Source organism: Equus caballus, chromosome 3 (assembly GCF_041296265.1).
Source record: "Equus caballus isolate H_3958 breed thoroughbred chromosome 3, TB-T2T, whole genome shotgun sequence".
NCBI lineage: Eukaryota > Metazoa > Chordata > Mammalia > Perissodactyla > Equidae > Equus > Equus caballus.
The window spans coordinates 19,772,214-19,798,865 of NC_091686.1; the positions used below are offsets into that span (position 1 = coordinate 19,772,214).

Genomic DNA, 26,652 nt, shown 5'->3' on the forward strand with positions numbered 1-26,652 from the left:
CTACCCCCAACATCCTCCTTTGTCTTTAGCTGAAGATGGTATTTAAGATGGTGGCTTTGGCCATTTTGGCAAGTTATTCAGTTTTCCTGGGTTTCTCCCAGGTATACATGTTATTAAACTTTGTTTTATTTCCTACTGTTATTCTGTCTCACGTCAATTTAATTCATAGACCAGCCAGAAGGACCTAGAGGGTAGAGGAAATTGTCTTCCTCCCCTACAATGCCACGGCACTGATCTAGACATGTTCAACATTTCCATTCTAGATTTCTTCCTGTCTGTATGTTGAGTAAAAATAGCTACTAATGTGGGGATTATGCTCCTAAATGCTCCAGAGTTTTGCATATGCTGCTTGGTTGTGGATGAGGATGGTAATGCTCCTTTGGGTGGTGTTTTGGAAATGTCACTAACTCTGTGTTATTAACCATATCTTGTATTAAAGAAGACAGCAGTACAGAATTATCACCTCATTAAAAGTGTCAATCAAGGAATGTTTACCAGTAGGAGTTGGGTTAAATAAGGGTTATGAAGATCCTGAACTAGCAATCAAAGCTTTCAAGTACAACTTACTTATATAAACAAGTGTTCCCTACATCAGTATTCTCAAAACCAAGTCAAATATAGAACTTCATCAGAGTTTCTCTCTTTCTACTATTAAACCCCAAATCAAAGATTTAGTTTCAACCAAATAATATACATCATTTGTCACATTTAATTAAAATAATTATGTGCTAGAATTTTGGATTTTTTAGTTAAAAGGTTACCCTTATTTTCAAACATTGCTACAAAATATAAAACAGTCTGTTTATTTCTGTGTGTTCACTCCTGTCTAGGTGATTAATTTAGTTTTTTTGGGTGGGGGCAAGCAGATTGGCATCTTTCTATTATATCCATATAAAGCAAAATTTATCTTTTTGTTTTTTAATCTGTTCTCATATGTGTTTCTCACAAAGGTCAGTGGACATGAATTTGCCTGTGTCCTTTGGTGTTAAGGCAAGACCAGTTTTGGCATATGTAAAAACAAAGCTGACTATAGTTCACTTTTTAACAGTATTTACACCATTCTAGTATGAGTGTTATTTCTTTACATGTAAGTGAAACAGATGGGTTGTCTGGAGAAACAGAGTTAAGTGAGTGCATTTGGGGTACATGGATCTTTGGTCTCCTGTATGACCATCACCTGGCTGCTGTTGCCATAATCAGGGAGATTCTGATTTCTTGTGTTTGTATGGTAGGCTCCACAGGCCCCTTTGTTCTTATCTTCTTGATGAAGTTCTCTTCTGCTTCTTGTTACTTTGGGAGCTCTTATTCTTTCCAGGCTTAGATCAGAACTGTGTTTGCTTGGCCTTAGCTCATTCCAAATCAGTATAGATGAACCCTGCAGCCCAGCTCTGTGAACTAGGAGACAGCTCCCTCCCCTTCTGCACAGTAGAAGCTATCAGCAGATGAAAGAAAGCAATCATTTGGAAGTTTCTAAGCTTTTAAAACTCCTAGTGGCAAGGACTGAAAAACTGGAATTAGCAATTTGCTATGCATGCATTTACAACCCCCTTTATCATCATGTTCCTGCTCACAAGTTTGTTACAAAACCACATCTATAATTGCAATTGTTACTAATGCTGTTTGCCAATTATTTCTGGCATCGAGCCCTCCAGACACAGGGATTGCATTTCTTGGTCTGGGTGGTTGGGTAGGGCCGCAGGACTAGTTCTGGCCATTGAACTATGAGCAGAATTCTTTAGAGGTTTGCTTTCTTGGGCAGGAGCAGAGCAGCCTTGGTCTAGAGAGAATTGTTTCCCACTCCTGAGTGCTTACCTCATGCCTGTGAATTATAAAGTTTTCCACTCTGATTAGTGGGGCTCCAAGGATTATTTCCTGTCCTTTTTTTTGGTATTTCTTTGAGATATTTCATTTCTCAGAAAGCTTCTCACGTGATATGCTGATCAGTACTTAGCTGAGGACCCATATGGGCCTCTCTAGAGACCTCCAGTGCCACCCCCCACACTCACCCCCGCATGCTCTCTCCTCTCCAATAGTCTGTCTCACAAATTCTAGCCATCTTGGCCTCCCTGGACTCCCAGATCTGTTGCTTTAACTCAAGGAGACTTCTGGGTTCCACCTCTTTCTTCTGGAAATTCTCTCTAGACATGAAACTAGCGCAATTGGCCATTCACCTAATTTGTTTCTCTCTCTCAGGGGTCACCATACTTCCCTGCCTGACCTCCAAATGATGAAAATTGTTGTTTCATATATTTTTATCTGGTTTTTAACTTGTTCAGGTGGGAGGGTAAATATGAACCCTTTATCTTGGCCAGGAGCGGATTTGTATGACTTCTAAAATCTATTCTTAGTTTAAAGACAGCCCGAAAATTTCTCTACAACCAAGCTGGTATTCTGGCTCTGTCTTCAATAACTGAAAATGGAGTTGTTAAATCAGTTGGTGGAAAATCGTGCTTTGTGGCCAACTAGTCAAAAGCACTTTAATGCAGCAGGTGGAGTTATGTCATATACAGTCATATGTGCCACATAACCATGTTTTGGTCAACAAAGTACCATCTATCTGACAGTGGTCCCCTAAGATTAGTACCATATAGACATCATCAACATGGTGGAGTGAGCTGTTCCCTTTAGCTCTCCCTCTTTGAACTACAACTAAATGGACATTCATTGACCAGTGGAGGATACCAACACAGCACAACAGGATGCCTGAGAGACCCATGCAGCTATACATCTGAAGGTGGATTGACTGGGCCTCTGGGAAGTAGTGGACATAGGTGAGCAGTCCTTGACCCTTCTCCAGCAGCCCAGTGCATGCATGTGAATGCCTTCCCAGCTAGTGGGAGCGCCCATAGTGCTGCTGCAGTCCTCCAAGTGGGAATGCGCCTTGGGGTGACTTTAAGAAGAGGCAGCGGCAGCCCTAAGCCCATGCATGAATGCTTTCCCAGCCAGCAGGAGAGCCCACTGTGCTGTTGCAGTCCCAAGGAGTGGCCCAGGCTCAGACTCCATGAAGAAGCCCTGCCCATTAAGCACAATGGCTGGCGCAACTGTAAGAACACGTGCTGGCAGACCTGAGCCTGTGTACAAAGGTTTTCTCAGATAGTAGCAGTACCCACCATATGCCCACAACTTCCAGCAGATAGGGTGGGATCAGAAATAGAGTTCTTGCTTCCCCCTAGTGGTAGCAGGTGGAATCTATGACCTGATGATACTACAAATGCACCAGCAAAGGATTAGTTCATCAAACACCATAAGAAACTACAACAACAATTCAAAGAAGGAAGTTGATAAGTCTCCAGAATCGACTCCTGAAGTAACAGAAATTTACAATCTAAATGACAGAGAATTCAAAATAGCTGTCATAAAGAAACTCAGTGAGGTACAAGAAAACTCAGAAAGACAGTTTGATGAGCTCAGAAATAAAATTAATGAGAAGGAATACTTTACCAAAGAGACTGAAATTATTTAAAGAAAAAAGCAGAAATTATGGATATGAAGAACACAATTCATGAGATAAAAAATAATCTAGAATCCTTAAAAAACAGAGGTGACATTATGGAAGAAAGAGTGATTCAGAGGATAGAAATATAGAAATGCTTCAGGTGGATGAGGAGAAAGAACTAAAATTTTTTAAAAATGAAGGAATTCTTCAAGAAATATCCAACTCAATTAGGAAAAGCAACATAGGGATGATAGGTGTTCCAGAGGGAAAAGAAAAGGAGAAGGGAGCTGGGAGCATGGTCAAAGAAATAATGGCTGAGAACTTCTCAAACCTGGGGAAGCAACTGGACTTAGACATTCATGAAGCCAAGAGAATTACATCAGTGCTAAAAGACCTTCTTCAAGGCATGTAATAGTAAAACCGGCAAAAGTCAATGAAAAGGAAAAAATATTAAGGGCAGCAAGGCAGAAGAAAATAACCTAGAAAGGAACTTTTCAGGCTTTTAGTGGATTTCTTGGTAGAAACCTTACAGGCTAGGAGAGAGTGGAATGATATATTCAAAATACTGAAAGGCAAAAACTTTGAACCAAGTATACTCTATCCAGTGAAACTATTCTTCACATATGATGGAGAAATAAAGGCTTTCCCAGATCAACAAACACTGAAGGAATTCATTGCCAGTAGACCTCCCCTAAAAGAAATGTTAAGGATGCCCTCATAGCTGAAACAAAAAGGCAAAGGTCTACAAATCTTTGAGCAAGGAGATAAATAGACAGACAAAATCAGAAACCTGAAGCTCTCTTTCATAACAGGGTAGCAAATGCTTAATTACAACCTAAAAGATAAAAGGAAGGAAAGCATCAAAAGTAACTATAAACACTTCATTTTAATCAGAAATGCACAACACAAAATAGAATAGGTTGTGACAACAATAACTTAGATGGGGAAGAGGACAGGGATGGAACCAGATCAGACTAAGGAAATAAGAGGCTATCAGAAAATGGACTATCTCATCTGTGAGACCTTTTATACAAACCTCATGGTAACTGCTAAACAAAATATCAGAGTAGAGGGGCCGGCCTGGTGGCGTAGCAGTTAAGTTTGCATGTTCCACTTTGGTGGCGCAGGGTTCACCAGTTTGGATATTGGGTATGGACATGGCACCACTTGGCAAGCCATGCTGTGGCAGGCGTCCCACATATAAAGTGGAGGAAGATGGGCACAGAGGTTAGCTCAGGGCCAGTCTTCCTCAGCAAAAAGAGGAGGATTGGCAGCAGATGTTAGCTCAGGGCTAATCTTCCTCAAAACAAACAAAATCAGAACACGACCACAATTCATAAAAAAAGAGAAAATTGAGGAAATCACCATAGAAAACCACTAAAATGAAATGGCAGTCAGAAATACAAAGGAAGGGAAACAATGGATATATAGAACAACTGGAAAACAAGCGATAAAATGGCAGTGTTAAGCCCTCATATACCAATAATCACTTTAAATGTAAATAGATTGAATTCTCCAATCAAAAGACACAAAGTAGCTAGATGGATTAAAAAACAAGACCCAACAATTTGTTGCCCCCAGGAAACACATCTCAGCTTTAAAGACAAACAAACAAGCTCAGATTTAAGGGATGGAAGATGATACTCCAAGCAAATGGCAAACAAAAGAAAGCAGGTATGGCCATACTTTTTTAGACAAAGCAGACTTAAAGATAAAAAAGACAATGAGAGACAAAAGGGGCAGTATATAATGATAAAAGGGACTTTCCACTAAGAGCACATAACATTTATGAATATATATGCACCTAACACAGGAGCACCAAAGTATATAAAGCAACTTTTAACAGACCTAAAGACAGCAACACAATAATAGCAGGGGACTGCAACACCCCACTTACATCAATGGATAGATCATCCAGAAAGAGCGTCAACAAGGAAATAGTGGATATAAAAGAAACTTGATCAGATGGACTTAGATATATAGAGAGCATTCCATACCAAAACAGCAGAATACACATTCTTCTCAAGTGGGCATGGAACATTCTCAATGATAGACCATATGTTGGGAAATAAGGCAAGCCTCAATAGATTTAAGAAGATTGAAATCATATCGAGCATCTTTTCCAACCACAATGCTATGAAACTAGAAACCAACTACAAGAAAAAAGCTGGGAAAGTCACAATGATTTGGAGACCAAACAACATGCTACTGAACAACCATTGGATAAATGAAGAAATTAAAGCAGAAATCAAAAAAATATCTGGAGAGAAGTGAAAATAAAAACACAACATACCAACTCATATGGGATGGAGCAAAAGTGGTCCTAAGAGGGAAATTTATAGCAATACAGGCCCACCTTAACAAAGAAGAAAAATCTAAAATAAGCAATCTCAAACTACATCTAACAGAACTAGAAAAAGAAGAATGAACAAAGCCCAAAGTCAGCAGAAGGGGAGAAGTAATAAAAATTAAAGCAGAAATAAATGAAATTGAAACCAAAAAAAAAACAGTAGAAAGGATGAATGAAACTAAGAGCTGGTTCTTTCAGAATATAAACAAAATTGACAAACCCTGAGCCATATTCACTAAGAAAAAAAGAGAAGTGTCAAATAAACAAAATTAGAAATGAAAGAGGAGAAATTACAACAGATACCACATAAATACAAAGGATTATAAGAGAATACTATGAAAAACTATATGCCAACAAATTTGACAATGTAGAAGAAATGGCTAAATTCTTAGACTCACAAACCCTCCCAAAACTGAATCAAGAAGAAATAGAGAATGTGAATAGACCAATCACAAGTAAGGAGATTGAAACAGTAATCAAAACCTCTCAAAAAACAAAAGTGCAGGACTAGACGGCTTCTCTGGAGAATTTTACCAAACAATCAAAGAAGATTTAATACGTATCCTTCTCAAACTATTACAAAAAAATTGAAGATAGAATTCTTCCTAACTCATTCTATGAGGCCAGTATTACCCTGATCCCAAAACAGGGAAAGGACAACACAAAGAAGGAAAATTACAGGCCCATATCGCTGATGAACATAGATGCAAAAACCCTCAACAAGATACTGGCAAACTGAATACACCAATACTTCAAAAGGATCATACACCATGATCAAGTGGGATTTATACCAGGGATGCAGGGATGGTTCAACATCCACAAATCAATCAATGTGATACACCACATTAACAAAATGAGGAATAAAAATCACATGGTCATCTCAATAGATGCAGAGAAAGCATTTGACAAGATCTGACATCCATTTATGATAAGAACTCTCAATAAAATGGGTATAGAAGGAAAGGACCTCAACATATTAAAGGCCATATATGACAAACACACAGCCAACATCATACATAATGGTGAAAAACTAAAAGCCATCCCTGTGAGAACAGGAACAAGAAAAAGGTGCCCCACTCTCAACACTCCTATTCAATATAGTACTGGAAGTTTTGGCCAGAGCAATTAGGGAAGAAAAAGAAATAAAAGGAATCCAAATTGGCAAGGAAGAAATGAAACTTTTGCTTTTGCAGATGACATGATTCTGTACATAGAAAACCCTAAAGAATCCATCAGAAAACTATTAGAAATAATCAACAACAACAGGGTACAAAATCGACTTACAAAAATCAGTTGCATTTCTATACACTAATCACAAACTAGCAGAAAGAGAAGTCAAAAATACAATCCCATTTACAGAGGCTGGCCCCATTGCCTAGTGGTTATGTTCAGTGCACCCTGCTTCAGCAGCCCAAATTTGGTTCCCAGACACGTACCTATACCACTTGTCAGTAGCCATGCTGTGGTGGTGACCCACATACAAAATAGGAGAATATTGGCAGAGATGATAGCTCAGGGTGAATCTTCCTCAAGCAAAAAGAGGAAGATTGGTAACAAATGTTAGCTCAGGGCGAATATTCCTCAGGGAAAAACAAGTGCAAATAAAAACAACAACAACAAAAAACCAAAACAAAAACCAATCTCATTTACAATCACAACAAAAAGAATAAAATATCTAGGAACAAATTTAACCAAGGAGGTGAAAGACCTATACAATGAAAACTATAAGACATTATTGAAAGAAATCAGTAATGACAGAAAAAAATGGAAAGATATTCCATGCACATGGATTGGAAGAATAAACGTAATAAAAATGTCCATATTACCTAAAGCAGTCTACAGATTCAATGCAATCCCAATCAGAATCCCAATGACATTCTTCATGGAACTAGAACAAAGAATCCTAAAATTCATATGGGGCAAGCAAAAGACCCCAAATAGGTAAAGCAATCCTGAGAAAGAAGAACACAGCTGGAGGCATCACAATCCCTGACTTAAAAATATACTACAAAGCTATAGTACTCAAAACAGCATGGTACTGGCACAAAAAAAGACACACAGATCACTGGAACAGAACTGAAAGCCCAGAAATAAAACCACAAATCTATGGACAGTTAATCTTTGACAAAGGAGCCAAGAACTACGATGGAGAAACGAAAGTCTCTTCAATAAATGGTGTTGGGAAACTGGACAGTCACATGTAAAAGAATGAAAGTAGACCATCATTCTGCACCACACACAAAAATTAACTCAAAAGGGATTAATTAAAGACTTGCATATAAGACCTGAAACCATAAAACTCCTAGAAGAGGGGCCGGCCCAGTGGTGCAATGCTTAAGTTCACACGTTCTGCTTCTCAGCGGCCCGGGGTTCGCAGGTTCGGATCCCAGGTCCGGACATGGCACCGCTTGGCAAAAGCCATGCTGTGGCAGGCATCCCACATAAAAAGTAGAGGAAGATGGGCACGGATGTTAGCTCAGGGCCAGGCTTCCTCAGCAAAAAGAGGAAGACTGGCAGTAGTTAGCTCAGGGCTAATTTTCCTCAAAAAAAAAAACTCCCAGAAGAAAATATAGGCAGTATACTCTTTGACATCAATCTTAAGCAGCAGCTTTTCAAATACCCTGTCTAATTAGGCAAGGGAAACAAAAGAAAAAATTAACAAATGGGACTATATCAGACTAAAAAGCTTCTGCAGGGAAAAGGAAACCATGAGCAAAATGAAAAGACAACCCACCAACTGGGAGCAAATATTTGCAAATATCTGACAAGGGGTTAATTTCCAAAATATATAAAGAACTCATACAATTCAACAACAAAAGAACAACCTGATCAAAAAATGGGCAGAGGATATGAACAGATATTTTTCCAAAGATATACAGATGGCCAAGAGACCAATGAAAAGATGTTCAACATTTATAATCATTAGCAATATGCAAATCAAAACTACAATGAGAATGGTTATAATTACCATCATAATGACTATAATTACCAAGACAAAAAATAACAAATGCTGGAGAGGATGTAGAGAAAAGGGAACCCTCATACACTCCTGGTTGGAATGCAAACTGGTGGAGCCACCATGGAAAAGTATGGAGATTTCTCAAAAAATTAAAAACAGAAATACCATATGATCCAGCTATCCCACTACTGGGTATTTATCCAAAGGACACTAAATCAACAATATAAAGAATATAAAGTCATACAGCAGAAGTGTTGTTGCATGACTTCCAACACTAGGTCATGTAAAGCGAAAGAACTCTGCCTGGATCTCTGCACCCCTATGTTCACTGCAGCATTATTCACAATAGCCAAGATGTGGAAGGAACCCAAGTGCCCTTCTACAGATAAATGGATAAAGAAGATGTGGTGTATACATATGATGGAATACTACTCAGACACAAAAAAGACAAAATTGTCCCATTTGCAACAACACAGATGGACCTCGAGGGTATGTTTAGTGAAATAAGCCAGACAGAGAAAGACAAACACTGCATGATTTCCTTCATATGGGGAAGACAAACAAACACATGGATAAGGAGAACAGATTAGTGGTTACCCAAGGGGAAGGGAGGTGGGGGGAGGGCAAAAGGGGTAAAGGGGCACATATCTATGGTGATGGATAAAAATTAGACTACTGGTGGTGCACATGATGCAGTCTACACAGAAATTGATTAATAATGTACACCTAAAATTATGCTGTTATAAAGCATTATGATCTCAATAAAATAACTGGAAGAAAAAGATTAGTACCATATGGCCTAGGTGTGTAGTAGGCTTGTGCAGATAATCTAGGTTTGTGTAAGTGCACCCTGTGATGTTTGCACAATGACATCTCCTAAGGAGGCATTTCTCAGAGTGTATCCCTGTCATTAAGTGATGAATGACTGTATGTTACCTTTTAAAAAGTTAATATTAAATGTCAAATACATACAACAAATATTTATTGAGCACCTGCCATATCCCAGGCACTGTTATACGTGGTGAGGATGGAACAGCGAACACAATAAAGCCCCACCCTCAAGGAGCTGACAGTCTAATAGTGGGAGATAGGCCATGTAGCTGACTTTTCCAAAAATCGCCACGGCAGTATTTTCTTTTTTTTTTTTTTTTTAAAGATTTTATTTTTTTTTCCTTTTTCTCCCCAAAGCCCCTCCGGTACATAGTTGTGTATTCTTCGTTGTGGGTCCTTCTAGTTGTGGCATGTGGGACGCTGCCTCAGCGTGGTCTGATGAGCAGTGCCATGTCCGCGCCCAGGATTCGGACTAACGAAACACTGGGCCGCCTGCAGCGGAGCGTGCGAACTTAACCACTCGGCCACGGGGCCAGCCCCTACGGCAGTATTTTCAATCTCACCCTTTTCTCTTCCAAAACCTTGACACTGTTCCTATTAAAATATGGAATTGAATTCCCCTCCCTGTAATATAGGCGGGACTTTGTGACTGCCTCAACTCACAGAATGCAGAAGTGCTGCTGCATGACTTCCAACACTAGGTCATGTAAAGCGAAAGAACTCTGCCTGGATCTCTCAGGATACTTGCCCTGGGCACCCAGCAACGATGATCTGAGGAAGCCCATGCTACAGGAAGAGGCTACTTGCAGTATTATGACTGACAGCTCCTGCTAAGGTCTCAGTCTACAGACATTTGAGTGAATGAGTCTTTAGATAAATCTAGCCTCCCCCAGATCTCAAGTCTTCGAGCTGAGGCCTCGGACATCATGACACGAGCTATCTTTGACCCACAGAATCTGCATGATAAATGGTTGTTCCCCATCACTAAGTTTCAGGGTAATGTTCACGCAGTCACAACTGGAAAGGCAACAAATATTTCAAATGGTGATAGGAAGAAAATGGGGAGAGGGGAAGGAGAGATGTGGAGTTTGGGTGGGAGGAGAGATAGCCAGATCACATAATGCAGGGGTTGGCAAACTGTAGCACAGGTGCCAAATCTGGCCCACTGTTTTTTAATAAAGTTTTATTGGAGCACTTAATAGCTGTGTCACCAAACACTTTTATTTATGTATTGTCTAGGGTTGCTTTTGTGCTGTAATGGCAGAGTTGGGTATTTGCAACAGGGACTGATTTTTTTTTTTCTCTACAAATCAGACATTTTTGTTATCTGAAATATTTTCTTAATTTGAACATAGTGAAACGTCAAGACTTGATAAGGCTGGGTGTTGGGTACATGGGTATTACACTACCCACCACTGTCTATATGTGTGATAGACTATGAGAAGGTGGAGGAAGAGGAGAAACGGAAAGGGCAGTAGACTCTTACCAGATTCGAATCACCACTCGCCTCTCCTCCAGCACCCTGAGCTCCAGCCATGTCTCATCAGCGGGCACTCACAAGTGTGAGTCTCACAAAGATCGGGGGTGAGGGAGGCACAAAGCGTTCAGCCTGTTTTCTGTGATCTCCACTGGTACCTTTGTTGCATAAAAGCACAGATGGACTAAGCTGAAATCTTGGGCTGGACAAAGGTAAGTCTGACTTTGGGCAAGCCATTTCACCTCTTGTAGCACAAGACTGCTGGAGATAACAGTATCTGTACTTCACAAAGATGTCCTATGGATTATACGGGCTGATGCAGACGGCGTACTTTACAGCCTGTAATAAGGGTAAGTGTTTGAATTGGTAGCTTTCCACAAGGCAGTACTAGGGAGCTGATAAAAAGAATAAAGACCTCTATGAACTGATATGGAATGATTTCCAGTGGTGAAGAATATAGTACACTGCCTTTAGTGCTTAGAAGAAAAAAGGGAATGGAACACACAGACACAGACACACTTATTTTTGTGAAAGAAAACACAAGGATAAACCACAAATGAAACTGATTACCTACAGAGGTTAAGAGGAAACAGGACGGACGGGATGGCATCCAGCTTATACCTTTTTGTTTTGACTTTATACTTAAGAGTGTTGACTTTTGGAACCATTAGCTTTTATATTTAAAAAAATAGAATGGCGGGGCCGGCCCCACGGCCAAGTGGTTACGTTCGTGCACTCTGCTTCAGTGGCCCAGGGTTTTACCAGTTCAGACCTTGGGCATGGGCATGGACTTGGCTCTGCTCATCAGGCCATGCTGAGGCGGCGTCCCACACAGCACAACCAGAAGGCCCTATAACTAGAATATACAACTATGTACTACAGGGCTTTGGGAAGGAGAGACAAAAAAAAAGAAGCTTGGCAGCAGATGTTAGCTCAGGTGCCTATCTTAAAAAAAAAAAAAAAAAAATAGGATGGGAAAAATCTTAAATTGAATTTAAACCAAAAGAATGACTTTAACTATATATCAAATGGATGAGATAACCAGAGGAAAAAATTGAATTTAAGGAACTTTTGTAGATTGCACTCTGTGTATATACTATCAATATCAAGAACTTGGAAGAAATCTTGTCCTCAGCAGGTTCGTCCACCAAATATCAAAGTTACCATCACCAACTGTGCTGTGCTGAGGACCTACTGACCACCCGGGCAGCGTTCCTGCCCCAAGTGCATAAAACCTCCAACTATGAGGAAAGAATCCATCAAGCCCAAATAGAGGGACCTGTTAAAAACCTGGCTTTGTACTATTTAAAAAATGTTAACTTCTCAAAAGACAAAGACTTCAGAACTGGGGGGAAATGCTACTGACGAACAATCTTGGGACAATTTGGTAAAATCTGAATCGTTATATATTAAATAGTCATGTATTAATGTTAGATTTCCTGAATTTGATCCCTGTACTGCGGTTATGTGAAAGAACATCCTCTTCCTGGCAGACACTGTGTGTACTCGTGCGCGTAAAAAGAGAAAAAGCGAATGAGGTGAAATAACAATGGGTGAATTTAGGTGAAAGGCTGTATGGGAGTTTACTAGACTGAACTTTCCAGAATGACTGAAATGTTTCAAAATAAGTAAAAAAAAAAAAAAAAGAGAGAGAGAGAGAGAAAACGGTAGTTCTTAGTTTTATTACAACAAACAGTGTATTTTCTCACAAAAAGACAAATCTAAATGCTTGACCCTTGGGAGTACACCTTAAGTATTAAATTACCTAAGCAGCAAAAATTTGGCCTATTTAATGAAAATGCACAGAAGCTTGCAACCACATTTAATAGAAAAATATTATCACTTGGAAGTCTTTAAAGGTTGAAGATTTGCTCTAGGGCTCTATTCTTTCTGTTTTCATCAAATTCCCCTCCACAGGGCAGGAATCCCAACTCTCTGGATGCTCACAGGCCAAGGGACGGCCGAGTTCCACCACAAACCCAACTCAACACACCACGGTGAGATGGGAAGCAGCATGGCGCAAGTCGGGTCTATTCCTTCCATCCTGATGGTTCTGGCGCTGGCACAGCAGGGGAAATGAGACACCAGAATTCCTTGGCAGCCGCAGCAGCAATCCAGTTGGCCCATGGAGCTTGCACTTCACCTTTTCTTCACAAACTTCTTTCTGGAAGCATTGGGATTTAACCGTCTCCTCCCGGCTCCCAAGGTGCTGTCCCGGACCTGCAGGGTGGCTGACCGGCTGGAGATGTCGTTCTCTGCAAAGGGAGATATCCCAGCTACGTAGTCAGGGGCAAACACATCAGTTTTCTGCCTGGCCTTTCGGGAGAGCCGCAGCTGAGGGAAGCGCTGGTCCTCAGTCAGGTGGGGGTTGATGGCATATTTCCCTCCTTTGGGAGTAGGAAGTGAATACTGCAAATAAGACAAGGAAAGGCCATCAGAAGGATGGGGATCCATATCCATACACTCAGATCCTGTTAGTAAAGCTTACCTGACAACTCTGGATGCAGGCAGATGACATCAATGGAATCTCATTCACTGCCTACTATGCGCTAAGCCATAACATGCATCTTCCCACTTGATCTTCACCTCAACTCACAGATGAAAAACCCAACATGGTATTTTGACTACATACCCTTAGCTAAAGATAGAAAGATTATATATAAAGACAACTCTGGTAAGCAGGTACCATTTTCATGATGGTTTAGGTTACCAATTCTGAAACAACATGTGTTCTAGGGTTGAGCAATTAAGTTAATAAGGGGGTTATGAATATGATGAAGGTGGAGGGCTAGAAGGAACTCTCCAGTGGGCTAAAATTTAAGTTATAAATTCAATTTTTAATACAGATATAGAAATAGAAAATATTATGTGTGCATTTATATACACATGCATATACGTCCTGTCTCTGTCCACTGCGGGCCGAGAAGCAATGACACCCTAGGACAAGGAACATACCCCGTGCCCAGATCTTTGCTTCTAAAAACCATTCTCCAGAAAGAACCAGAGTTCCTTAGAGAACTGAGTGATTCCAGAGCAGGGGCAGGGGAGGGATAAGAGAGTCAGAACATCTCCCTGTGCCAGAAAGTAAAATGTTCAAAGAATAATTGGGACACGTCAAAAGCACACAGAAGCCAGCCTGACACAGCTCCATGAACAGTCTCAACATCAAAATAAATAATAACAGTAAGGGATCACGGCCTATAGACTAAAATAAAAATCCATGAGACCACACTCATATAAATAAATAACGGGGACAAAGGGGGGAAGTTCCTCTTTACAGTTGAATGCGAAGGAATGATGGAATTAGAAAATCACCATTTGGCAACCATCACTGTAAAACTGATTCGGGCAACTTTAACCAGTGAGTCAAAGTTTGATGTACTTACACAGTATCAGAATCTTTCCATAAATTACTTATTAATTACAAATAAAAACTTTATAGAAAATTTGTGGCCAAGTTTGAATATGGTCCATAGATAGCAGTTTACAGCAATGTTAATCTCTTGGTTTTGACAATTATATTGTAGTTACATAAGAAACCATCTTAACCAAGTGAGCAAAGTTACTATCAGCAGTGAACTGGACAACTAATTACCATTTACCCTGACGCGGTGCACTGAGAAGGACACAGTGTCCCTTCTGGGTGTCGCTGCCAAAAACGCACAGCCTGAATCTAACCACGAGGAATAAACCCAAGGTAAGGGACAGTCTGCGAAGTACCTGGCTGTACTCTTCAAAGTGCCAAGGTCATGAAAGACAAACGACTCGAGAAACCACGTCAGTACAAAAGAGACTAAACAGACACGACAGTTAAACCCACTGTGTGACCCTAGATTGGATTCTGGACCCAAAAACCCCTTCTTTTGCTATGAAGGGAATTTGTGGCAAAGTGTGAATACGGTCCATAGACTAGATGGTAGTACTGCAGCAAAGTTAGCCTCTTGATTTTGATAATTACATTATGGTTATGTGAGACAGAGTCCTTGTTTCAGGAAATACACACTGAAGCATTTAGGGGCACAGGGGCATCACAGACAATTTACTCTCAGAGGGTTTAGCAGAAAAAAAAAATACATATATAAAATGATAAAGCAAATGTGGTAAAAGGTTAAACTGGGAAATCTAAGTGAAGGGTTAATGGTAAATATTCATACTATCTTTTGGAACTTTTCTAAAAATTTATAATTATTTCAAAATAGAAAGTTAAACAAAATTCTTCTTCTGCCTTCGCAGCATTTGCCACTCGGTGCCAGTTGGCTACACTCTCATACCCACTTGTCTCCCAACCTTCTCTCCTGATTCCTCAAAACAAACCCAGCCTAGGCCTCTCTTTTGTGCTGAGCATTTACACGCTCTTTCCCCTCTGGTTAGAGAAGCTTCTGGAAATCCTTTGTATTCTCAAACTTCTGCACAAATCTAACCACCACCACATTGCAAATGATCTTCCTCTTTGCAACCCCACATGCATGTGGCCCTTATTATTTGCTGCCAGGAATTACTGGTTATTTCTCATTAGACTGCAAACTCCTCAAAAACCTCACGTGGAGGCTGTGTCGTGTACCTTCCCCTATCTGTCTTGGCACCTGGATTAAAGCTTTTCTCTAACTATCCTGTAGAAACCACAAGGTTTTTTTTTCCTGTTCCTTTTGATCCTAGTGCTAAGAGGTCTCGCTCTTGCAGCCTTAGGCCCTGCTGTCAGGGGAGTGGGAGACACACCACTCACCCGAAGGCCCCGAGGATTCAGGACCTTAGGGTTGCGGGAGAAGTGCATATGCAGGGTTCCATCATCACTGACGGTCACAGACACCTTCTTCAGGGTCTTGTTTCCACAATGTGAACAGAACACTCGGTTCATGTCAGACGTTGTCCTGGAGACACAAAAGGAGATACATCATACTGGTGCCACAGGCAGCAAACCCTGTCCCCAGAGCACAAGGTGAGTCATGGGCCTCAGAGGAGGAGGAAATGACTATAAACGGGGAAATGCTGAACCGTAGTGGACACGTCACAGACCAAGGCCACCAGCCTCATGCTGACGATATCAGCAAACTGCCGCGGCGTGATTCTCCGAGGGAGCAGGCAAATGACACAAGTAGCAAGTAAATATGAAAACTGAGCAGAATATAGTTACATTAATAATGAGCTCTTACTGAACTCTGTAAGGCAATATTCTACAAGTTCAACATCAAAGCAATCCTATGAGGAGGTCTATCTTCATTTTTCAGATGGGGAAACTGAGGCAAGGTAAGGGAGCTTGCCCAAGGTCCCAGAGCTGGTAAGTGGCAGATATAAACCCAAGGAATCTGGCTCCAGAGTAATGCTCTTAACATCAGCATACTTTCTCAAGGGGCATATTGTTACAGCTCTAAGTAACTTGTCTCCAAATGTCAGCCTGGGCATTAAGCCAGGAGGTAGCTCCAGAGGTACCAAGAATTTATTAATAATTATATAGAAACACTGAAAAAGCTGCTCTGGTTGAATGGGTGTGGATGTTGAGGGCAGACCCCAAGGCCTTGCCTCTCCTGTCTGTTCAGGCCCCAGTGGTGGACCCTGGACAGGAAAAGCTGCTGCTGTCAAGGACCGAACAGCGGCACCGGTGTCTGTCCCTGAGGAATTCTCCCCCAAGTCCGAGCGGTCAGGAGACAGGAGCTGCGTGAGACTGCCAGAGAAGCCACATCCTTCACCCGCAAGTCTCCGAGAGTGAAGCAGGCTCCTCTCAACAGGTGCGGGGAACTAACTATTCCGTACAAAAGCTGTCCAGTCACTGGGGCTAACCTCACAAGAACGGAGAACATTTCTAAGTGTTTCTAAGAATAAAACTTAGGGAAGGACAGGCTTTGGTAACAAAGGACAGGGGAGGAAAGGGGATTTCATGAAGCAAGGTGTTTCACTGTGGCGAGCCTGGTACGTTACACACTAAAGATTCAGAAGAAGGTGAGGCAGCTTTGAGGAGCAGCTCATTACGTCATGGGCAGGCCTGCAGAGGATGGCAGGGAGGGCCCCCGAGCCAAGAGTGATGGGGAACAAGGCTCCAACCAGGCAACCCCATCCTCAGTGCAACGGCACTTGGGGACTCAGTGAGAGGCACTTTGCTGCCTCTGAAACCTTCCAAACAGGCCTCTGTAATGAGGGCTCCATCAGATGATCCACATCATGGCCACTGAATCTGTGGGATGGCTGGAAGCCACGACAGTATAAGTTCCCAGGGCCATGCATCAACAGCAGGGTTGTCTTACAGTCTCTGCCGCTTCAACCAGCTCTCTGGGATCCTGGGGCTTCCCCAGAGAACACCAGCCCCCACCACAAGAAGAACCAATTCAAGAGTCAGAAAGGAAACGGAGAGAACGGCAGCGTCAATGAACTAACAGTTGACCTGAATGAAGCGCTTCCCATGTGCCAGCTACTACACTCTTATGTGATTATCTCCCTAGTTCCTCACAAAAATCTTTTCAATTTTATGTAAGAAGAATCTGAAGCACAGAGAAGTTAACCAACTTTTGCAAAGTCATACAGCTAGTAAGAGATAGAATCTGGATTTGAAGCCATATAGTCTGGATCCAGAGTCTACTTTTTTTAAATAGAAAATTTCAAACATAAAGTAGACCAAAGAGCACAATGAACCCCCGTACTCACCCAGCTTCAACACCCATCAATTCATGGCCATCTTGTTTCATTTCTGCACTCACCCACTCGTGTATTATTTAAAGCAAATCCCAGACATCATTCCATCCATAAACATTTCAGTACTTATTGCTAAATGATAAGGGTTCTTTGCTCTAGAACCCACACCCTTAATCTTATGACACTAAAATAAGGACTAAAAACATCCCTCCTGGATTTGTCAGGTGGGAGGTCACTGGCCACCTCTGTCCAGGGGTTTTAGTGCCTTGGTTGGGGCAGAACCTAACCCACCTAGGAATGAGGAGGTGGAGGTGGAAGGAGTACCTGTATACAATGCAAGGCTCTTCTTCAAGAAGTTTGTAGAAGGGCTGGGAAGAGAGTAGAGTGTTCAACGGAGGGGCTCTGGGTCCAAAGTATTGGTTACTTACTTGAAACAGCCGTGACAGCGTAAGATGTAGCTCCGGGCCTCACGGATCAGCATGCCGTTCACCGCCAGCACATGCAGCCCCATCTGAAGCAGGACATTCTGCAACCAACAAGTTAAAGTGGAACTGAACTCAGAGCGAAACCAAATTTTCTTTTAACATTTGTATGATCACATAAAAGAACTTCACAGATGCTGGATTGGCTCATAAAGGGCTTTTGCTAAGGAAAAAGAAGCTTGGATGCCTCTCAAGACATCCTAAGGACCCAGATTCCTCTTATCTCGAGTGCAGTGGTCTCTATGCCTCATTTCACCAATGCCCCTCATTTGCAATCTCTTAACAGAGACTTATGTTTTGTGAGAGCAAATATACTCATTTCTAGGCTGGAAATCTTACCTACTTTCTCCCAGTACTTAACTTAGCACAGAATATTATATACACTGAAAGAAAAGCATTAACAGATCATGAATAGTAAACACTAAAAACTTAATACACTATAAAAATTTTTTCAGTATATTATGATTCTCTAGCCTCCAAACAAAACTGAAAATTACCAAAGAGCACAGGTAAAGTTTCCAGAAGCAGGAAAAGCAGCATTACACGACAGCTCTGTACACAGCCCCAAACCTCCGAAGGAGGGACCAGTGCCCATGACAGGTAAGACCCAAAGATCACGGCTGGCTGATGGCCAGTCCACTCACCTGCATGGCAAAGTCTGTAGTCACACAGCCAACCCGCACGTCCTTCGGGACGGCACACTGCTCCATCTCCTGCTGGATCTGCCGGATGTTCTTGGGGGTTATCCACCCACCCCCATCGTCATCACTGTCTTGGTCTTTGCTTTCTTCAAATCCATTCTCTTCCTTCTCCACCTCCTCCTCCTCACTTGCAACATCCTCACCTCCATGATTCTGAAACATTAACAGGATTCACAAACTCCCAGCCCAAAGGAGCAACAGGGAGAAGCTAGTGTGCTGTCATCAGGAGATCGTAAATCAGGGCCTCACCAGCAGCTCCTGCAGTTCATGGTCAATATTAGGCAAAGGGTTTCTCCAGAACACGAAGGAACTGAATTCTAGGTCCTCAGGCTCACCAGCTGGGTGTCCATGTTCTACTGTTTCTCGTGGGGGTTTAGGCTGAGGTTAAAAGAATAATAATTTTAAAACCTGAAAACTGAAGGGGTTACAGATGAAGTGATACATGCATACAAATCAGACCAGACAGGGCTGGACAAACTATGACACTGGTCTGGGTAAATTTAGCTTACCGTAAACAGACAATTGGTGGAGACACGACATGCAGCAGAAAAGAGCATGAGGAACACAGACTGTGTAGGAAATTACCTTTGAGGGCAGATGGAAACCAGAAATATGTAGAGGAGTTTCTGGGTGCTGAAATGATGAACTCACTTTCACCTTTAAAAGAAAAGAAAAAAAGGACAGCCCTAAGTAAAGAAATATCGTTTGAAAACTCAACATGGAGGAGTAATTAAGAAAAAAGAAAACAAAATATTTTTCCCCAGTTACTAAAAGATATTCAGTGTTTTAATAAAATTGGAAAACATAAAACTACATATAAAGAATTACACAGTGATGCCATTACCACCAAATAACCACTTTCGGAGATTTCTTTTTTGTCCTTATACGTAAAGCTGTAATGAATGCCATTATGTGTAAAACCTGGAAGCACCTTTGGTTATATCCTTAGGATAAATGCCTAAGAGTGGAACTGCTGGTCCAAAAGATACACTGTTTTAAAGCTTTTCATACAATATCTAACTCTTGTCCAAAAGGCTGCAGGAAAGGGCAATTTTTAGGAACTGACAGATGCTGCATGCAAACCCAGCTACCAGTCAGAGTCAGAGTTTACGTAAAACTATTCCCTTCACCGCCATCCTCCCAAAACATTCTGGTGACAGGCAGAGGTCTGTATTCAGGCATCACTTTTTCAGTTTTTGGATTGGAGGACTCTAAAGCTGATTGAAAACAAGTGCGGGCAGTTCCAACTATAGTATGGCACAGGAATGTGAGTCCACCATAGTTCTGATGACTTTAGGCAGAGGAGGTCAAGCAATTCTTTATCAACACTATTTGAAATGAATTATTATAAGGTTAATTATTTGGCTTCCAAAATCCTCTAGCCTGGAAACAGCCAATGCGGCCACCGCACAAATCCATTGGTCTCTTCAATCTAGCCAAGGAGGGCAAGTCCCTACAAGCACTACAGGAACCCAGAATTCTGAAGGTAGCAAGGGTTAAAAAAAAAAAACCCAGCAAGCACTTAGTGTTGCTTCTTGCTTGCTTCTGTAAAGAATTCTTTCTGTTTAAAAAAAATAGTGAGAGCCAGCTCTGATGGCCTAGTGGTTAAAGTTCAGGACACTCTGCTTCGGCGGCCCAGGTTTGGTTCCTGGGCGCAGAACCACACCACTGTCTGTTAGTAGCCATGCTGTGGCAGCAGCTCATGTAAAAGAACCAGAAGGACTTTCAACTAGAATGCACAACTATGTATTGGAGCTTTGGAGAGGGGAAAACAAATAGCGAGAATATAATTGATTTTTACTCTCTTTCTGCATTTTTCAAATTTAACCAGCCCTTCCCAAGAACCTACAGATCAAAAGAGACTGAAACAGGGGGGCCCAGCAAAGTGGCATAGGGGTTAAGTTTGCATGCTCTTCTTCAGGGTCTGTGGGTTTGGACCCCAGGCACAGACTTACACATTGCTCATCAAGCCACACCATGGTAGCGTCCCACATACAAAACAGAGGAAGACTGGCAAAGATGTTAGCTCAGGGACAATCTTCCTCAGGCAAAAAGAGGAAGATTGGCAACAGATGTTACCTCAGAGCCAATCTTCCTCACCAAAAATAAAGACAGAGAGAAACTGAGACACATTTGCTAACTGCAATGTATAAACTTTATTTGGAACCTGATCCAAACAAATAAACTATTAAAAAATTTTATAAAATAATTGGGAAATGTGAATGCTAACTGCATAGTTGATGATATTAAGGACTTACTACTAATTTTGTGTAGGTGTAATAATGGTTTTGCAGCTATTTTTTAAAAGAGATACATCTTATTTTTATTTTTAGAAACAGACCAAGAAATACCTATCAATGAAATATGATGTGAGTTCAAATTACTCAGGGCTGGGGGTCAGTAGACATGAAAACAGATGGATCGTGAGCTGACAACTGTGGAGACTGACCGATGCGGACACGGTCCATTCTACTGTTTCCTCTACTTCTGTATATCTGATAGCTGCCATAAGAAAAAGGTTAACACCTAAAACAGAAAGTTAAAACCAACAATCCTCCTGATTTACCTTTTCTGGTTCTTGTTTTAGGTGAGACACCCCAACAAACTCTGCTTCCAACTGGTAGGTAAGTGCCAGCACTTGGATATCTGTGGCAGAGAGGCTCGGATAGTCTCCAGTTTTCTTTGAAAACTCAGTAACTGTAAACAAGAGATCCCCAACTTCAGACTGAGGCAAAAAGCCATAAGACCTTGGGAAAACATCATGGAAGTATGGTAAGAATTTAAGATTAACAGCCCAAGAAAAACTTCTTAACACTTTCATCCGTTTCCTAATCTTTTTCCACTCATGGTTGAGACATTGTATTCTGTCATCAAGGTCCAAGCCAGTTAGGTTTACTGTGACATCCTTCTCTAGTGCAAATGAAGGAACAGGACAGCAAAGCTAATGGAGTCATTGAAAGCATAACATTTGAAATGATGAGAGTTCCTTATCTAGGCTTTGGTGTTATATTCTCTCTGAGCTCTAAAATTTTTTGATTCTAAATTGGCTAGAAAAGCAAAGGAAAGTGTCGCAAAAAGTGGGAAAGAAGGAGAGGTAACATGAGAGGAAGAAAGATTAAAGGGTTTGAAAGTTGTTCTAAACCATGTTTTTACTTAAAAAAATAAGGTATTTTGTGGATTTTATCTGCTTGCAGATTAACCAGGATAATTTAAAAAAATTTAAATGTTACAGAAATCTCTTCATTCATTCATTCAACACTATTGCATGCCTATTACATGCTAGACAATATTATACTCGCTGATGTTTCAGCAGTAAATAAAACAATGTCCCTACCAATTACATTCTAGTGTCCACAAAGTATAAAGTAAACTTTCTCATTCAACCCCCAAAAATGGCCACTGGAAATGGTTTGGCAAACGTTCCAAAAGACGTTGTAAATGCAGATACTGGTATTTATTTGTTTTTACAAAAAAAATAATAAACTATACTTACTAACTTAAAAAAAATGAAATAAAATCCTTTGATTCTAAGTATAATAGATTAATGGAGTGGATGACCAGATTCCAAATTGAGATGGAAAGTTAATTGAACCAACAAACAGAAAGATGTCTCCTCCTACACTGGCACAAGGAACACTAAGTATATTGCTCACATTTCCTAAAAAGCAGATATTGATTAACAGCAGCTAAAATTTATTGGGCACTTACTACGCACCAGGCAGTGGGTTAAAAGCTTTTCATTTCATCCATCAGCCAAATCCTATGAAGTTAAGCACTATTAGTATTTCCTCAGAAAGATTAAGTAACTTGTCAGAGATCACACCGCTGGTAAGTTGGTGGAGAAAGCCACAGAAATCTCCAACTACTAAAAGTAGGTAACATTTCCACTCTCAGCCTCTAAATCCTAAAACACTTCCAGCCACCTAGGACCCTTCCTGGACATCACCGCCTTGATCCCTAACCAAAGAACAAAGCGGACTCCTAAGCCAAGCGATAATTGTTTAGTTTTCTTTCAGGACTAATGTAAGGCCTCAAAGCCACCCCTTTTTCTGACTTGAGGCTAGCCTCCACATCCAAAACAGTGATCACTCTGATCTACCGAAAAAAATGGGCGAAAGTAAGAAATCCTAGATTCCTCTATTTTTAATCCAAACAAATTTATTAAAAGCTTATAGGGTGCTAGACTCTATGCTAAGTGACGTATTCCTCACTTAACACTCCCAGCAACCTCTGAGGTAGGTGGTATTATCATTCTTATTTTACAGATATGGCAACCGAGGCCTAGAGAGTCTGAGTGATCTATCCAAGAGCATAGAGCTAGTAAGTGGCCTGGCCTGGCTGACTCCTGACCCAAGAAGCCTCTCCCATCACCATCTCCTAGAACATGCAGTTTCTAGGTCAACTGCTGATCAAGTAGCCAGACCGCAACTTGCATCTGCACCCTGGGACCGAGCTTTGCCATCAACACCGCGGCAGAGTGACTCACCCAGCCGCACGTATTCCGGAAAGGGCTCTTTGAAACGCAGCTCGTAGGGGAGGACCGCGAGCCGCCTGCGCGTGGCCTTGTCCCGTATCTCGCTGATCACATCCCGGATAGTGTAGATGTTCTTCCCGATGTCCTGCAGAGAGACCAGCCCAGCTCACACCCGCCCGATTTCCAGCGATTCTGCAAAGGTCGCCAGCCCAGACCCCGCTCCTCTCCACCGGAGCTCCCTGTACCTGCAGAGCCGCGTCCCGCAGGAAAGCCCCGGCGTCCGCCACAACGTGCTCCACCGGCGCCATCTTGGCCGAACGAGCCTGGAGCGCGCATGCGTACGGAGTTGCGCCCGCCTCTACGTCCCAATCCCAGCCCCTGGGAATCGCGAGGAGCAGCCGCGATTCAGCTGCACCCCCTGGTGGCCGTGCCCGCATCTGCCGGCTCGGGGCTACCCGCGCGCATGCGCAACGTGGGCGGTTGCCCAGCCATGGGGATGTAGGTGGGATCAAACCTTGGGAGACACCTGAGGAAATAGGCTTCAGCATCTGCTTCTTAGCGCCGCCTTTACTTTTAGATGTGAAACTGGTATATGGTCTCATTGTTAAAAGTCAATCAATACAGATAACCTAAGTTAATGATCACAACCAGCTTATGAGGTAGGTGCTATTTTACAGGCAAGGGATAGCTATTCAAGATAGCTAGGTCCGGTTAAGATGGCTAGTAAGTGATTGGAAGAGGCTAACACGCAGACAAACCCCCTTGGAGCCACTTTCTTTTTCTTTTTTTTTCTTTTTGAGGAAGATCAGGCCTGAGCTAGCATCTGTCGCCAATCCTTCCTTTTTTTGCTGAGGAAGAGTGGCCCTGAGCTAACATCCGTGCCCATCTTCCTCTACTTTATATGTGGGACACCTGCCACAGCATGGCTTACCAAGCAGTGCCATGTCCGCACGCGGGATCCGAACCAGCAGACCCCCGGCTGCTAAATCGGAATGTGCGAACTTAACCGCTGGCCTTGGTGCCACTTTCTTATCCACTATGCTATACCGACTGATGCTTATATACCCCTACTTCATTTTGAGTAACTTGGGGCTAGAGTCTATGTGTTATTTACTTTAATGTCCTCACCCCTCTTCCCTAAACAAGGCACTTAATTTGCTAGTAAATAATTCCTTGCTGAATCGAACTGACGGGGTATTAGATGACTTCTAAATTTTCCTTCAGGTCTGAGCTTCCATAATTATGATATCTGGCCTATTACAAATTCATGCTTGCTGTTTTGGCTGAATATTGACATGAGCTTTCAGTCATTCATTTTCAGCGATGTTGAATTATTCAGAATCTTTGTCAAGTCTTCACTCCAACTTATCTCTTGCTTATAATTTATCCATTCTACCTCCAAAAATCCTTCAGTGCCCTACTCCCTTCAGCAGTTGCCCAAATCCCTTTTCCTTCCCCAAACATCTGTCTCAACTTTTCTTACCATTCAATCTCTTCAACCTCTAGAGTCAATGTTTCCTGCCCTACTTGCCCTGCCTGAAATAGCACGGTTGAGATTGAGAGCTGTTTCTTCTTCTTCTCTTTTTTTAGATTGGCATCTGAGCTAACATCTTTTGCCAATCGTTTTTTTTTCCTTCTCCCCAACCTCCCCCCCCAACCCCACTGTACATAGTTGTATATTCTAGTTGTAGGTCCTTCTGGTTGAGCTGTGTGGGACTCTGTCTCAGCATGACCCAATGAGCGGTGACATGTCTGCGCCCAGGATCTGAAGCAGTGAAACTCGGGCCAGAGTTTCAGAAGCAGAGTGTGCAAACTCAACCACTCGGCCATGGGGCCACTTTGAGAGCTGTTTCTAATTATCTAGCTCATCATATCAATTTTTTCATTTCTATTTCTCAGCTTTCTCAGTTTCTCTGCAGAATTGGACACTGCTGACTGTCTCCTCTTTCTGGACTTTCCTTGCCTGACTTTGGTGATACTTCATGATTCTGGTTCCCTGCCTCTCTGATGGCGCCTCACCCTCCTTCACTGGACTCTTCTGTCTTGCACGCAGGGCACACTCCACAGAACTGTCTTGACTCCTTTGTCTCCCTAAGTTCTCTCCTTCAACAATACTGTCTATCCTCAAGCCTTCAATTATCACATTATAGGAACGCCTATAGGTCCTATAGATCCAATCCCTGTTTATTTTCCAGCCTATCCTTCTGGAAACATCCACCTGAAAACTTTTGGCATTTTCACTCAGGAAGAATGTTAAAGCTGAGGTAATTATCTCTCCCGCCCCCGCTTAAACTTTCTTCACTTGTTAGAGTTCCTATTTTTACTAATGGCATTACCGCCAACAAAGGCATTCAGATAAGAATCTCTGAGTCATTTTCATTTCCACCCTCACTCTCAACCTGTAATCCTTTTTTTTTTTTGGTGAGGAAGATTCGCCCTGAGCTAACATATGTGCCAGTCTTCCTCTATATTTTGTATGTGGGATACCTTCACAGCATGGCTGATGAGTGGACTAGGTCCACCCTGGGGATGTGAACCCACGAACCCAGCCACCAAATTGGAGCGTGTGGAACTTTAACCACTTGGCCACGGCCCCCACCTGTATTCCTCTTGATGCCACTTCTGAAATGTTTGGGGTGCCTAATCCCCTCTACATTCATTCCCTTTACTCTAGTCAAGTTTCTTTCTCATGCCTAGAAAATATAACCCACTCAAAGCTAGTATTCTAATTTCTTTTCTTCAACTGATTGCTCCCATTGCCTAAAAAAGGGAGGATGTAGGAACTGGACTCCATAATAAAAGAGGTTATTGAAGTTGGCAGCAATAATTCTATAAACCCTAGAAAAGTTTGTGTGTGAAAAAGAATGATCTAGATCAGTGGTTCTCAAACTTGAGTGTGCACCAGAATCACCTGGAGAGCTTGCAAAAACAGATTGCTGGGCCTTGTCCTCAGTTTCTGATTCAAAAGTCTGGGCAGGACCTGAGAATTTGCTTTCCTAATAACTTCCAGGTGATGCTGATGCTGTTGACCTGGAAGACACGCTGGAGAACCGCTGATTTAGGGCAATAGTCAGGAAAAGAAAGATCAGACTTTGAGCCATTCATTTTCTAGTAAACACTAAGAATACTTATTAATAGAAAAGGTTTCTTGACACTGTCGCTTTTGGCATTTTTTATAGTATTTTAGTCTCTTTCTTCCTTTCCTGTAACATTAGTTTCCAAGCCTGCTAAAGCCTTAGAAGGATTTTCATTTATTCAACAAATATGTATTGAGAGCTATGTTATACCACCATGATATAACACCTATGAACAAAATGATAT

General features: G+C 41.8%; 1 protein-coding gene across 2 annotated transcripts; it reads right to left on the reverse strand.

Moving 5' to 3' along the window:
• Positions 1-12,716: 12,716 nt before the first annotated feature.
• Positions 12,717-23,772, reverse strand: NOB1 (NIN1 (RPN12) binding protein 1 homolog). 2 transcript variants are annotated; one of them, XM_001499907.5, is made up of 9 exons: positions 23,577-23,772; positions 23,344-23,476; positions 21,424-21,554; positions 19,443-19,514; positions 19,107-19,235; positions 18,801-19,010; positions 18,103-18,200; positions 15,777-15,921; positions 12,717-13,462 (listed from the first exon to the last, which is right to left on the reverse strand). In XM_001499907.5, the coding sequence occupies exons 1-9, from the start codon at positions 23,766-23,768 to the stop codon at positions 13,193-13,195; spliced, it is 1,380 nt and encodes a 459-aa protein (XP_001499957.2). In that variant the 5' UTR covers positions 23,769-23,772; the 3' UTR covers positions 12,717-13,192. The 2 variants fall into 2 exon arrangements, with proteins under 2 accessions (XP_001499957.2, XP_070119182.1); XM_070263081.1 differs by having other exon boundaries at positions 21,424-21,604; positions 23,577-23,715.
• Between the last annotated feature and the right edge of the window lie 2,880 nt (positions 23,773-26,652).